The following is a 15,191-nucleotide window of genomic DNA, read 5'->3' on the forward strand; positions in this document are numbered from 1 at the left end:
AACGAAGCTAAATCCCTACATGGTTCTGGAGAATGCTGAATCTACCTTATCCAGCATGGCTTTACAGGACAGTATAAATTTGTGTCACTCAGATATAAAGCTGCCACTAAGGATAAAAATTTAATTGTTAAATAGTATTTTTATAAATGACTTCTCCCAGCCCACTGATGTAAGCTGCTTTTCTTTGACTTGTAAGGACTGGAGGTCATGACCACCACATCCTAATCCTAATTTAGGGATGTTGGCTACCAGGGATATGTTTTAGGGCTCTTTATTTTTTGGTACTAGTTATAGCTTTTGGTTTGTTCACTTCATTGGTTTGGTTTGTTTGTCCCTGCCCCAGCCCGCATCTCTTACCTTCTCATACCTCTCTTGATCATCTGGTCACCCGGTTCCTCTAGCTCAAGAATATCATCCCTCTGCCATTAGTTTACAGTGAAGGGAAAGAACAGGTTTACTAATCAGCAGACTTTGAGATTTCTGTTCTGCAGCTTGTCCTTGGACTGACCTTTAGTTAGAGTTGAAACATACCCTGAACTATTTAGTCATGAACTCTGGCATATTTTCCATCGCTGGAAAATGAGCCGCTTGAACTTGGCAAAGAAATGATTTAATGTTTCCATAGTGAATTTTCTGAAGGATTGTAGCATTTCTACCGCGCTAAATATCAGGAAAGCCCATCACTTTTCATGCCATTGTGAGCATCTCTGGCTACTCTTATACATTCCCATCTCCCTTCCTTAACAAGAGGCAAGTTTTGTACACACAAATAGTTAGGCTCCCCAGGAACCCAGCAAGAGGCCAATTGGCACTTGTGGTCTAGTGTAGCTTTGTTCTAGAAAATCGTTGCCTCTGGGCCTTGGGGTTTTGTGCTTCATCAGGCATCCTATGAGAATACAGAATACAACATCCAGCACTAGAACACAACTGCCACTTGAGGTGTTGTGCTAGGAGAAGGTAGACAAAGAGTGAGTTGTGAACAGTTTTTAATTACTTTTAGAGATCTAGGTGTGTGTGTGTTTGAATTTATATCAAAAATATCATTTGCATACAATGAATATTTTCCTATATGAAACTTTTTTTTTTAATCTTCAGATCAGGAGGTTTAAAAGATCAAACTGCTGTCAGGTGGTGGTGGTGGTGGTGCACATTTTTAATCCCAGCACTCAGGAAAGTAGAGGCAGGTGGATCTCTGTGAGCTTGAGGTCAGCCTGGTCTACAGAGTAAGTTCCAGGACAGCCAGAGCCATGCAGAGAAACCCTGTCTCAAAAAAAAAAAAAATCAAACTGCTTCTTGGTAGTGGCATGCATGGTTAGGGGGTGGGGGATTAAGAAGATGATAATTGTTCCTGGGAAAATAGTAAACAAAAGGACCAATACCTCTTTTTGTCTGTCTCACTGTCATGGTCCCCCCTATCTGACATGGACAGAACCAGAATGTAGATAGCATTTGAGATTCCCAGGATCATTCAGGTACACATAGTCCATATTGTTCATTAAAATTGTGCTTATTACTCAGGCTTCAGGAGAAGCAACATTCCTTACAATGCAAATTGAGCCCCATTAATCTTTCTTGATGCATTTAAATCCTTTGTTTAAAAGGCACGCTAAATCTGGGATACACGTTTGGCTAGTATGCCCATTACTAAGAAAACACATAGTACAGTGCACTTAGCACACCCATTTCCAGCATTTGAGTTTTCGCATCTATCCAAATTAGGACCAGAAAACAGTTAAGGAGCAGTGTCAACTATAGTTGTCTTCCTTTAAAGCAGGCCTCCCTTGAGCTAGATTAGAGAAATATCCATAGAATCTGTAATACAGATTGTTGGGGTTTTGGGGTTTTGGTTCTTTGTTTTTGAGACAAGGTTCCTCTGTGTAACAGTCCTGACTGACCTGGAACTCACTCTGTAGACAAGGCTGTCCTCAACCTGCAGAGATCCACCTATCTCTACCTTCCAAGTGCTGGAATTAAAGGTGTGTGCCACCACCATCTGACACAGACATGTTTTTAAGTAAAGAAGTAACTACATCTATGGCTTCAGTAAAGTCTCATTCTTTACGACACTTTATTCACTAATTTTTCTGGGAGCAAAGATGTGCCAGTTCACTTATTTTTATCGAGTTCTTTCTAATCCTCATATCCCCATGTCCACACACATGGATACCATTCTCCACTGTAAGAGTTCTGTAGGGAACTCACAGAATCCTGGCCGCAGATCTCCACATGGAATAGGCAGGCACATTCCCTGGGTACAGAAGTCACTTCCCCAGTTCTATGAGCTCCTATTCTTACCAGCGTCCAAGAAGCATCCCAACTTTATCCTCTCTCTATCCAATGCATCTGGTTTCCTTCTTCTCATTCTTTTAACTTCCATACAACTCTTTTATTGGTGAGTCTTGAGTTCAGTGAGGAACTTAAGACAATTAACTTTCCAAACAGTATAGCTAAAAAGACCTTCTCCCTTCTCTCTCCCTTCCCCCTTGGTTTTTGGAATTTGCATGGAAAGAGAAAGACTGTGTTTAAGTCAGTCTTGGAGAAACTCTTGGGTCCACTGTACTCAAGTCTAATTACCTGTCAAAATTGTAAGATTCTGGCCACCTTTCCCCCAGTTGTTAACTCCCTGCCAGTCATCCTAATAAAGATGATTATTACCGTGTGTGCGCACAGATTTGCCAAATCAGAACTGGCTGAATAACCAGGCAAATGATGGAGACATCTGAGCAGCATTGCTGTTTTGTATTCATTATTCTAAATTGCTGCAATTTGCTTAGAATGCAAAGAACATTCTCCTCCACTTCAGGAGATAGTCTACACATAAAACATGGCCACCCAGGAGTAGCCCATGGCTAAATCCTATTCCTCTCCTGCCCACTGCTGCCACCTTAACACCGTGGAGATGAGGCTGATGAACAGCTAAAGTGGGCCAGGAATCTCTGAAAAACAGCCCCCCTCCCCACCACACGCCTGCCACCAATTAGAACATAGAGGACAAGTGTTTTCCTAAACATCATACTGGCACTTAAAATTATCCATCTGCTTATTCTTTATAAGAAAGAGCCAAATGGCTAACCTACCTATTACTAAAGTATCCTAAGAGGCTTTGGGGACTAAGACTTGGGGGATACCTTACTCTGATTTTTTCTTCCTCTTTAGGTCCAGAGGGGGCAAACCTCTTTATTTACCACCTTCCACAGGAGTTTGGAGACCAGGACATTCTGCAGATGTTCATGCCCTTTGGAAATGTTATCTCTGCTAAAGTCTTCATTGACAAACAGACCAATCTGAGCAAGTGCTTTGGTATGCAAAAGAAACCTAGCTAAATATTGCAGGTTTCCCAGTCAGGAGTCAGGATAGGGCCTTCCTTGTGGTGGTGACTCCTGACTTCCTAGCTGCATGTAAACAGATTTGGGCAAAGTTATTTAATCAGAAAAGGGGGAAGTGCTGTATAAAAGGGGGCATTCCTTTATGTTAGGTAATATTCTATACTGTAGTATTAAAGTATCTTCCTATATATCTGATTCTTCCTCACCATAGAACAGTAGTTGTTTCTTCAAGCCCTGCAGATGTAGCTGTCTGTACTGCTACAGATGACCACTGCTAACACTCCACCACGAACACCTTACTCCTCCAGTCAGATAGCTGAAACACTGTATCAGGGCTTGTTCCTCCATCTTTAGCTTACAAATGTACACACTCATAAGCAGGATATGGCCAGGTTGCTGCCTCACTGCATCTCTGTAGACTAAAGACCAGCAGCTGGTGTGTCCCATGGCCACAGAGAACAAAGCATTATGATAAGCTTGGATTGTCAGGTTGGCCAGGGCTTTGTGCACAGGCCAGAGCACAAGAACATGCAGGTGTTCATCAAACACTACAACACACCTAGCTCTCAGCCTTGCACCCTTGGGGTTCAGAGGGAGCATCTGTTCTCCCCCCACACCCTCCTATAACAGAGTCATGAAAATTCCTCCCCCGGTGTTTCTCTATGACAAGGACAACATTTGTTAAATCCATGGCCTCCTTATTTTTCAAACTGATTTATCCGCAAAGATGTTAAGAGTTCAAGGTATTCATTGCCTTGTTTAGCAAGCTCTGGCTCAGTGTGCATCCAGCAGTTTGTTGATATCACTCCTACAGTTTAATAATAATTCATATTGTGGGAGGTGGTACATTTTATAAAATAAGATATGAGCAAAAAGAAATAGGGTTGTATGTGTAACAAAGAAAACTATCTAAGGTAGAATAGTTCTCAGAGAGCCAGAAGTTCAAACTTGACCTGGCTGGCTGGCAGATAGTGTTTTGGTTCTGCATCTCTGCTGCTAAGGTCTTTCCCTATCCAGGAAAGCCTAACCCTCGGGGTTAGAAGAATTAGTGCATCACCATTTCCAGTGATGGTTTTTACCCTAGGAAAAAGGCTGTCAGCCCAAGCCTACTCCACCTCACTATGGGGATTGTATAGAAGCCCTTTGTGGCAGCGGAGGAGGGAAACGGAAGCTAAGCTGTTATGTAGGGGCATTCATGAGGGAGCCAGAGCTGACCTGTGGGAGGACTTCCTGGGCAAGGTTCTTAGACAGACATAGTTTTCATAGTTGCATAATTGTCCTAAGTTTATCTGGAGACCGAAAGGAACAGTAGTCCATGATTTGAGAAAACATTACCCTGCAAAGAGATTTGATCAGGCCACAAACTACTTAACCAATGTGTTCATGATAATATGAGCTGTAGCTGTGAGAATCCCCGATATTTCAATTTGTCTTAAAAGCTTTGCCTCCCAAGTTTCTTGGTGAAGAGTCTATGTCTTAGACTCCCAGTTTGCTGAGTTGCTCATCGTAATAAACCCATCCTTTCATCCATCTCACTCTTGACCCATTTCCATTCTTTAATCATCTTGCCACTTTCTACCTAAAAGACCCCAAGAGAAAGGAGAGATCATATCAGGGTGAAAGTCTTGAATTTGCGATTACTTTTACTAGGAGTTGGAGTTAATAGAAACACAAACAACCGTTTTTGCAATGTGGCCTACCTACTGAAAGCTTTCCTGCCTTATACCTTGTGTCCACTTTTGTCAGCTGAGAATTCTGCTCAAGAATGTTTATGTCCTTTGCCCCCTCCACTGGTTTGTAAAAGAATTTTCTCTTTAGTTTTAAACCTTGATAGTAGTAGATAGGTGAAAATACCAGAACCTTCCAAATTACTGATGTTTCAAAGTGAAATTCAATCCATGGAGTAGGTTTCTGTCACCACTCAAAGTCACCACTTGCCTGCCTGGTCTCACAGTTGACTGTTAGGACAGACTCAGCAGCTAGAATTCTCTTCTGAATCTGTGCAAAATATCTATCATTTCTCTCTCTCTCTCTCTCTCTCTCTCTCTCTCTCTCTCTCTCTCTCTCTCTCTCTCTCTCTCGGTGGCTTATTGTTGCAGATACAAATAACTGGGATATATTGAAACAATTATTAAGCCCTGATACAAAGAGAAAGGCATGTAACTTTTCTCTGGGTTTGTCTGAACAGTAATTCTAAAATGTTAAGAAGCTAGTATACATTATTCTACTTCAGCTAATTCAGTGGTTGACTCATCCCAAAGCCCAGCCCTTTGTAGGCTCTGTCTATGAATATATATAGTACTTATTCTTTTCTGAGGAGTTTTTCCAAAGGATCCTGGGGAATAGGGAGGGGGAGGGATACCAAACAGGGATACTTCAAAGCACTAAAAAGAGGGGGGAAAGTTCATAGAACAACTTAGCTTTAGTTTTGTGGAGAGAGGTTTTGCCCTTCATGGAGAATCTGCTCTCTGACTCCTTGCCAGTGGGCATTATCAGTGTTGTCCACAGACATGCACTGTGCATGCATAAACCTAGCAGAGCTCAGCTCAGATCCTGGGACAGGCACCTCTCAGCATTTGCAGTCATACTATGCCGGCCAGCCCCGCCAGTCCCATTTTCTGCTTGACTTCCCCTTCACCCTGACCTCCCTACCTCCTTCCCCTTTATGTTTTCCAGGTTTTGTTAGCTATGACAATCCAGTCTCTGCGCAAGCTGCAATCCAGGCTATGAACGGCTTTCAGATCGGCATGAAACGCTTGAAGGTGCAGCTGAAGCGCTCCAAAAATGACAGCAAACCTTACTGATCCTAACCCCAGAAGTTCCCTGCTCTTATTTTAGCTTTCTTAGGGTAAGTCCCACAAGCCAGCCTGTTCTCAACAGGGAAGGCAGAGGAGGGACCACAATGCCAACTTTTGCCAAGAGAGACGGTTATTTTTACAATAAGGCCTCCATTCCTTCCACTCATGCCCCACCCAATTTGCCATAATTAAAACTTGGGCTACCTTGTTTCTGTTGAGTAAATTCCTTCTCTAATTGTGCCACTGTATTCTCCTTTGTTTTGCAATTTGAATATCCTTACTCCTTTTTAACTTTTTTGTTTTGCTTTTTAAAAGAAAAACATATAAACAAATAAATGACATCTTGAGATTTTAAAAGGCAAGCAAACACTAATGTGCAATTCTAACTCTGAAACCACTGGTGCCCCAAGAGCACTGCCTGGAGAGCTCACCCCTCCTTGCCCGCCCGCCCCTCAGAGGCCCCGCGGTTGAATTAACGTGGTGGCCTAGCAGAGGGAGAAGCCAGGAGAAGCACTTAAACCACCACAGAACATCCTCCCACTACATTGGTTTGTTTTAATATAAGTAGGATTTTATTTTAGGGTTCAAAGAAACATGACATTTATTGGTCAGATTATTACACTGGTTGTCTATTTTGTTATTGTTTTATTTTTGTTTTTAGAAAGGATTAATGTAAAAAAAGATTTAGAGATCTGTTTCTTAAAGCTACAGGGTTTAAAAATAAAATAAAAATGAGTGAAAATACTTGATGTTTCTTGAAAGATAAATTTAATAATAAATAAATACATAAATAATACATAAATAAAAAAGAAAGCCACAGGCCTGTAAATTTTATTTGTAAAAAAAGCATTTCTATTTTTATACAAAATTTTTACTGCCTCAGAAATAATGGAAGTTATTTATTGCCTATTGTTAACTTATTGGGTACCTAAAGAGCAGTTCTCTGTCCAGCTAGCGCCTCCTGAAGTAGTCTCTAGAGGAATTGTTCTAGGAACGGGCTTTGTCTCGCTGTTGAACCCTAGACCTAAAGTTCATGCTTTATCCTCTCGTTGTTTGTATCTGTCTGATTATTTTGTTCGTAATTTCCATTATCTAGTTTACAGTTCAGTTGTCTTGACTTCCCCATATGTCACCTTTGTTCAGACTGGACCCTCTCCTCTGTCCCTTGCTAGTCCCTCACCCCAAACACCCAGAATCCATCCCCTCTCACTCTCTCCAGATGGATTCTCTTGGGGTTTCATTGTGCTGTGGAAAAAGAGTGTAAGAAATGCAAATTATGTGACTGACTCATAGACTCCCTGAAGACCTCAGATTTGCATTAGTTTTTCTCCTGCACCCTTGAAAGTGATTTTGTTGCTGCTGCGTAGATTCTGTGTAACTTTTTACTCTTCCTTGTTTTTTCCCTAGACATCTTCATGCCCGTTAGTTCACCGTTTGCCTAGCATGTCCCTGTGGCGTCTCAAAAAAGTTCCATCGTCCCGTCATTGTTTCTGATGTCTTTCTGACCTCACATCATATTTGGTTCTCCTACTGACCTTTGATCTAGTTTGACCTTTGAAATTTGCATGTGACCTCATCTAGCTATGAATTCTGGGAAGTCAATGTGAAAAACATTGCTGCATTCATGCAAGACTGAAATTATTAGACAAATTATAGAAAAAAAACCTGTGGCAAAAATGTTTTTTTTTTCTTATTTTTTTTTTCATAAAACAGACTTGAAAGTATTACACAGGGATTGGCATTCTTCCCGGTCACTGGTGACAATAGCAATATGTGTCCAGGGACACAGAATGTTGGTTTCTAACAGACTACTTCCAAAAACAGTTTGAGAAAAAAAAACTGTCTGATTTTAAGTCTCTAGAGGTCTGTAATAGTTTTTACATTTTTCAGGCAGTGTAAAGTTTTTGATAAGGCCATTTTAGGTGGCTCACTTTCTCATTAAGATATATATATAGAACCACTTTTTGTAGATTAGTATAAGAAAAATATTTACCCTGTTTTGGGGCAAATGCTACCTATTTGTGTCACCTTTTGCTGAACTGACTCACAGTTAGACAATCCATGGTTTAATGCACATGAAATTACCTATATTTTATACTGTTTCAATGTACAGGAGAAAGGTTACTGTAACTGTGTCATGTTGGTGCTTCTGTGGATTCAGTTGTGGTCTCATCATGAGTCTCAAGGTCTTAATGTTATTTGTTGATAAGACAAGCTTAGAATTGGTTTACTTAAAACTAAACAAAAAAAGAATTAAAAAAAAAGTTGTTTGCTTAAAAAAATAATTTCATGTGAGAGAAAAAAAACTATTCCAGAATAAGTTTTGTGTTGGCTTGAGAAGCATTGATGTCACTTTTTTTATTGTGGACTATTAGATGTGTTTGTGTTCAGCAAAATGTGATCTGTTTTGTTTTTTTCTTTTAAAGAAAAAAGTGAAAACTATATAGTGCCAAATTCCAAAGGTACTTCCTCCCTAGAGCTTCGGTGTGTTTCTTGTGAGAAGTAATTTGATAACATGGGTATTTTATTATGTGTTTTGTATAAATCCCTAATATTTAAAAAAAAAGGTTACAAAGTTTGTTAACTTGCTATTCTGTGGTCTTGTTGCCTGAAATTGTTATTGTTTGTTATTTCTCTATGCTGTTTTTTGTAAGACATTGTATAAGTGCCCATGTCTCACTTTTTTAACCACTCTGCACATCAATGCTGTGAAGGCAACCCTCACAATGTATTTTCTTCATAATATCTGCAAACCTCTAAGGTGAGAAAGTCTTGAACTTTTAACCCTTTCTACCCAGAGCTATCTGGAATGTTGGTAACTTTTTATACTGTCATCCTTGGGTTGTTTGGGGGTGTTTCTGATTTGGATTTTTTTTTCCTTCTATATATCTTCTAAGTTCTTATTTTTGTTTTTTAAGACCCCTCCCACCCAAAAACTCTTGTCTTTTTCCTATGCCATTTTTTTTTTATTTTCTTTTTTAGTCCCCTTCCCTCCTATTATCCTATGCTCCTTTAGTTTCAATTTAAAAGATTGAGTTAAACCCTGTGAAGGTAAAAACAGGTAGACTTAGTCCCAACATAAGCCCTCAAAACACTGTTTGCTTTTTGAGATCAGGCTTCATGGTATGTCCAAGTATACAATATTTCCATACACCCTGCAGTTAAATGGCTTTTGTATGGTCCAGTCTTTCAAGGAATTTTGCTTTCGTTTCTTAAACACTCCTAAGTAATGTTGAATCAGCCATTGTGCTAGGGATTCTTGGACTCCAGTGGACACTTGAATAAGCAAGGTGTCTGTGGGAAAAGCCCACAGGCCTTTCCTTGCCTCTCTGGTTTTCTAGGGTGTTTTGACTTTTGATTGAACACATTTAAAGGGGCTGACCATGTAAGAGGAACTCAACTCTGTTCTTCACGATAGTTACTAACCAAATACCCAGGACCAGGTCCTGCTGCCACTTTTTAAAGTGCCGTATTCGCTGAGTCTGGCTTTGTATGAACACAAGTCTTGTTCAGACAGACCCTAATGTCATACCTACAGTCCCAGCCCACACCCAGCCTCGGGGAAAACACACCCTCCCAGCTTCTGGTCTCAGCCCCCTTTTCCTCACCCACCCCATGGGTTAGTGTGCGTGTGAATGTGATAGCCCTGAGTCGGAAAGGATTAGCCTCTCACAATGCAAAAAACAAGTTTCCTCCTACAGCACGTGCACTTCCCCACACCTGTTTACTACTGCCGGGGCCTTCCTTCATCCTTGAGGGCTATTTTGTACTTTCTGCAGCACTCAGCTCAATAACAAAGTGGTCACACACATTTCTCAGTCTCTACTATATGGTGGTGTGTAGATACACGTGTAGAAACACAAGAGAATACAAGTTGTATTTCATAGACCGTCTCATTCAGAATCTATTCATCTATCAATGGCATAAATCTCAAAAAAAAAATCAGATTTTTTTTTTCCCCATGGATGCAAACTGCCCTCCTTCCTCTTAACCCACCTGCAGTCCCCCGCAGAGGCTCGGGCCAGGCAGGCACTTTCTGTTGAGTGTTTCTAATTTTGCAGGCAACCAAGACAGTACATTGAGGGGGAGGTTTTTGTTTTTGCATGTTTCATTGTAAGAAAGATAACCTTCCTCAGAGACAAACTGTCCTTTATCTTTCAATGTCAAAAGGAAAAGCTGCAAGGGTGTACAGGGCCTGTTTCTGGAAGACAAAACACAGGGAAGCTGCGTTTTTAAGAATCAAGTGTAGAACATAGTCTTTCAAACTCACTCAGAGAACTCTGATCAGAGCACACCTCCAAGGTGTAACAAGTTCGTCTTTCTTTCACCGCAGGGGTTCTAGTTCTTTGGCTTGTGCTACTCTGGAATCATTTATTGTTTCTGTTTTTATTATCTTAAGTGCTAATTAAAAAGAAATAAAATTTTAAAAAAATGTAGTTTCATTACCTTTTGAATAATGTCATACAAAAAAATGTATTTGTGTTTTTTGTGCTGTGAGAATTGTTGTTTGTAGATTAATAATACCATTTTGTTTAGAATTACAAAGTAGTTTTTAAATATTGTCTGAGAAAAGCCAAAGTTAATGCAACCTAGTGGAAACTGTAAGACCATTTGAGTATTGTTTCTGTTTTATTGATGCATTTGGATTTTGTTGTTTGATGGAATTTGAGCCAAAAAACAAAAACGCAGGCTTTCCTATTTCTACACCTGATTGTACTTATGCATTTTGTACCAGTGGGATTTTTTATACTGGAGATTAAAAAAATGGAAATTTTTGTGGCTTACTCTTGTGGGCCCCTGACAATGACTGATTTCAAGTTTGATTTCTGGTTGATAGAAAGAAAGTTGCTTTTCTTTTAAGAATTAAAAACTTTGGCTTGATTTCTTTTTTCCCTTTGCTTATATCTAGCATTAGAATTTTGTCTTAAAATACAGCGGTAAGTTTCACTTTTTATTCTGTATTGTGCAGTTACACAATAAGATAATTAGACTTAGAAGTACTCAGTCACTTTAAGTGGATAAATGTATTAGTTAAACTTTAGGAGTTTGCTTTTTTGCTGTTTAGATTGAGGTTTTTTCTGACCCTTCTGTCCTCATTGTGAACATAACCGTGTAGTTGAAACAGTCAGACTTATTTTTGTAATGTATGTTACTGTGTGATGCGGTTTTTTGCTTCTGTCTCCAATATTAAACCATTTTCCTAATAATTGTTTCTCTCTCTGCGTGTTGTATTGTTGGTGGTCATTCTGTGTTGGTGACGCATCTACACACCTCACCGTTGCACGTATGTTTTTTTCTATATGTTGTGTAAAAAGATACAGTCGATTCCACCTAAGTGAATATCTGATTTGGGAGACGAGGAAACTGCGCATCCCAGCCCTGGTTCATGCATAGCCCACCTAACCGCTGCTTCCAAGGTGATTCACCTTTTCGTCTGCCTACAGGGCATGTGTTCCTTTCCCTTTGCTCCCCTCTCCCTCATACCCACAGTTCCTCACTAATCTTAAGAGAAGCAGAAGCAGTAGACCCAGGGTTTCTTCTGTCTATCCTCAAGTCCAAAGTCATATCACTACAGTCAAACTTAAAAAGGGATCATCCTTACAAGAGGTGAGCCCTCAGGGAAGGACAGAATAAAACTAGCTCATCAACAGGGGGTATAAAAAGAGTTAAACTTAGCTGTCTGCACATCAGTTGATATATGTATAGAAATGCATTTCTACATGCTAATCATTTTAATCCAGGAGTAGCTTCAATTATTACAACTGACAGACGTGGGAAGACTGCCAGGTTCTCCAGTGAAAGCTGAAATGAATAAGGGAGGTGGGGTGGGGGACTTCTAGAGGGGTAGCTCATGATGCCATAGGTCCACGTTCCCTCCTGGGTGGACACAGGATAGGAACGAGCTGGGCTCCCACTGTTCCCCAGTCCCTGATCAGAGAACATCCCCAACTCTCCCTGCAGTGAGAGCCACAAGCCTACCTTGCTCAGGATCTGCCTCCCCTCAAGGTGTTCCTCACAGATACCATGGCTGTCTACTCTCCTCCCTCCTCTTCTCACTCCTCCTAACCTTCCCGTGCACACGTCAGGTCACCCTGAGCCTGGTACAGCTCTGGCTGCCCACCCTCTGGTTTCAGAAGGCCCCTCAGGCCCCTGTTCTTCAGTCAGATCAGCAACCTCGGGCCTACTGAGGTTCAGCTCTTTCCTTAGGCTGAACACCTCACCGGGAATGAGTTTCAGAGTTCTAAACCTACACTGATGGAAGCTGATTTCTAGCCATGCTTCTGCTGTCTGTCTCACTGCCTAGTCAGTCTGCCTCTGAAGGGTCACTGCTTCCATTAGCGAGGAAAGATGGCTGGCGGTGTGATTGCTTTTCCTGTCTTTTCTGGAAGAAGGGGTGGCATAAGGGAGGGAAAACTGGGAAAAGAGGATGATCACATTCTCCCCAGGGTGTGTTTCTTCTGGAAGCACAAATATGACCACCGTTCAGCACAAGGCCTAACGTTCCCGCACAGAAAGACAAAGTGGGCTTCCCCACAGAAGACACAGAGGCTTGTTCCTGTAAGCACGTGTGACCATCAGGTTGGCTGCTACTTAAATTCGCACTCAGTGTTGATTCTGTGAAAGCCCACTATGGTGTGAGCAGGTCTGTCTACGGCCCGCACACAGACCGCTTTGAGAAACCACAGAACCATATACATTTCCTGGCCGATGGACGCCACGTGCCTGCCAGGCCGCAGCAATGGGGTGTGAGCCGCAGGCTCATAGCTAGCAAGCTAGGCAATGCAGTGAACATATGCGGACCATGAATCATTCCTGATAAGTGAATAAAACATTGTGGCCAGACAATCAGCTTATTCACTTATCAGGAATCGACTGTTCTACTAATTCACTATTTCTGTTTTTCATTTCTGTTGTAGTTCACTATTTTTGCTGTGTTCTTTTTTTTTTTCCTCTCATGCTTGGGCAAAATCACTGGGAATATTACCTTCATGTGACCGTGAACCATTTCTATCGAGTGAAAATGGTATCTTAACAAAATCTATGCACTTGCTATCAGGAACACAATACTGGATGTGTCTTATATATATTGAACTATATAGTACTCGATTTCTTAAATAAAGCTTAAGAAAGGACTCGTGTGTAAAGTTAATGTGATTATTTCTCTAAGCAGTGTTTCTATTGTTTTAAGTCTTGAGTGATATAGGATATTTTTCATTAAAATTATATCATTGTCTTATGGATTAATATTCAATAAATTGACTTTGGAAACAAAACAGTTGGTGGGGGGAGTTCTTCCGAGTGTATTTTAGCACGGGCTGGAGACCCATCTTTCTCACGACTGTGGCTAATCTCTAGCCAAGGGTTGCATGAGACAAAGCAGAAAAATCCTTCACTTCCAAAGACCACTAGAAAGCAACCATATGCAGCCTAACCTAGAAAGCCCATGACCTTTTGAATGTATGATCTTGAGCTCTGAAGACGGGGACAAAAGAGGAAGGCAGGCCCGAGAATGGTGCTGGTATGTGTCAGTGCTGCGTCAATGAGGTGGCACTAAAACCACACCCCATGGAGGACAGTGGCAGTTCTCTTCAGGACTGATCATTCTGAATGAGACGGTAAGATTTCCAAGTCACTTGTGAGGGGAGCTGGCCTGTAAGTGCGCAGGCTTTATGCATGAGGCCTGCTGTTTGGCCCTTTGAAAGAGGGCTTTTAAAATTTTCCTGCAGGCTTTAAGTATGAACAGAATGGCATTTCTATTAGATCTTTCCACCTTGGGAGCGTTATGATAAATTTGTTTTTCTTTTGTATGATTCTAAGAAAAACTAACTTTCTACCTGCAAAATGGCGCAGACACCTAACCCTTTATGAAACAAACAGATCGTATCCCTTGTGGTGAGGAACAGAGAGTATGGCTACTGAAGACCCACTGAGAAGCCAGAACTCTTCTTCCATCTCCCACCACAGACTTTCAACTTGTAAACCTGTCATGCCCCAAAATCAAAGCTTGCAATGAAAGGTGAGGGTTAGGAACAAGTTGTCAATCAAGAGAGGGGCTTGATAACACATCGTAGGTGGCACCATGCCGTCTGAGAGAGAGGTAACACTGAAAAAGCGGTGTGCCAGCTCAACCCATAGGAGCTAGCCAGCCAGAAGACGGCATTCCCTTTCTTAAGATCATGCCCAAGGCTATTGGCAGAAGGATCCTGAGCCTCAGTAGCACAAGAAAAATGCAACCTAGCAATCCCCTCTAAGAGGTCTGCAGTCCTGAGTCTAGAGTGCTCCACGCCTGGAAATCTAGCGTGTGCTTCTGGGAGGCCAGCTCAGACTGCTAGCTGAGTTGGCCTCATGTCAGGTCAATACCAAGAACTGCTTCATGGGGAATATTCCATCTAGTGGTCGCCAAAGCAGCTCCTCCCTGCGGCATCAGAGGGATGTCTTTAAGGTGAAAATGTGGATCTACAAAGAGAGCTCGCATAGGCGTTGTGTTTGGTAACTGGTCAACCACAGCCTAAGCTGCACACAAGGGTCCCCAGGTGTGGATCACTGGATGATGCTCCTGTCATGATGTTGGTGTGAAAAGCATAGAAAACCAGCACATGCCCTGGAGAGCCCAGACTACCCCAATGTAAATGCCAGCTCTCCCCTTAATTATTGGTTGTGCCTCTATGTACCTTAATTTCCTCCTTAGCATAACAAGGGTGAAGTTGTACCTCGTGGGTGTGATTGTTATGAGGACTAACCAAACACACACAAGATGACTGGATCACAGCATAAACTGTTCGGTAAGACTCAACGAATGCGTAGCAGTGCACAGTCCAGGCTTGGCCGCCTCTCTCGTGTCCTCTCGGCCATCTCTGGAATGCCTCACAACTCTCTCTGGGTTTCCTGGGTAGCTCAAGCATGGCTGGTCAGAATCTATAGTCTTCCATTGAGAGTTATATCCTTACAAGTCCTAGAACAGACAGCTTCCCCTCCGGAGAAACTGTCCAGAGATGGCAGCCTCCTGTGAAGCCAGCAGACCATTCTCAGTGAGCTCCTGTGTGTCTCCAGATCACGTCTAGTCATC

At 41.7% G+C, this 15,191-nt stretch overlaps 1 protein-coding gene across 43 annotated transcripts in view; it reads left to right on the forward strand.

Moving 5' to 3' along the window:
- The window catches only part of Celf2 (CUGBP Elav-like family member 2), an 829,031-nt gene extending 815,774 nt beyond the window's left edge, over nucleotides 1-13,257 (forward strand). For 23 of the 43 annotated variants that reach the window (XM_075970392.1, XM_075970404.1, XM_075970381.1 and 20 more), the window contains 2 exons: nucleotides 3,157-3,300; nucleotides 6,003-13,257. In XM_075970392.1, coding sequence (XP_075826507.1) covers nucleotides 3,157-3,300; nucleotides 6,003-6,130 — 272 coding nt within the window. In that variant the 3' untranslated portion in view covers nucleotides 6,131-13,257. The remainder of the gene's footprint in view (nucleotides 1-3,156; nucleotides 3,301-6,002) is intronic. The other 20 variants (XM_075970370.1, XM_075970372.1, XM_075970376.1 and 17 more) reach the window with 2 other exon arrangements.
- Nucleotides 13,258-15,191: the final 1,934 nt, after the last annotated feature.

This window comes from Microtus pennsylvanicus, chromosome 4 (genome assembly GCF_037038515.1).
Source record: "Microtus pennsylvanicus isolate mMicPen1 chromosome 4, mMicPen1.hap1, whole genome shotgun sequence".
NCBI lineage: Eukaryota > Metazoa > Chordata > Mammalia > Rodentia > Cricetidae > Microtus > Microtus pennsylvanicus.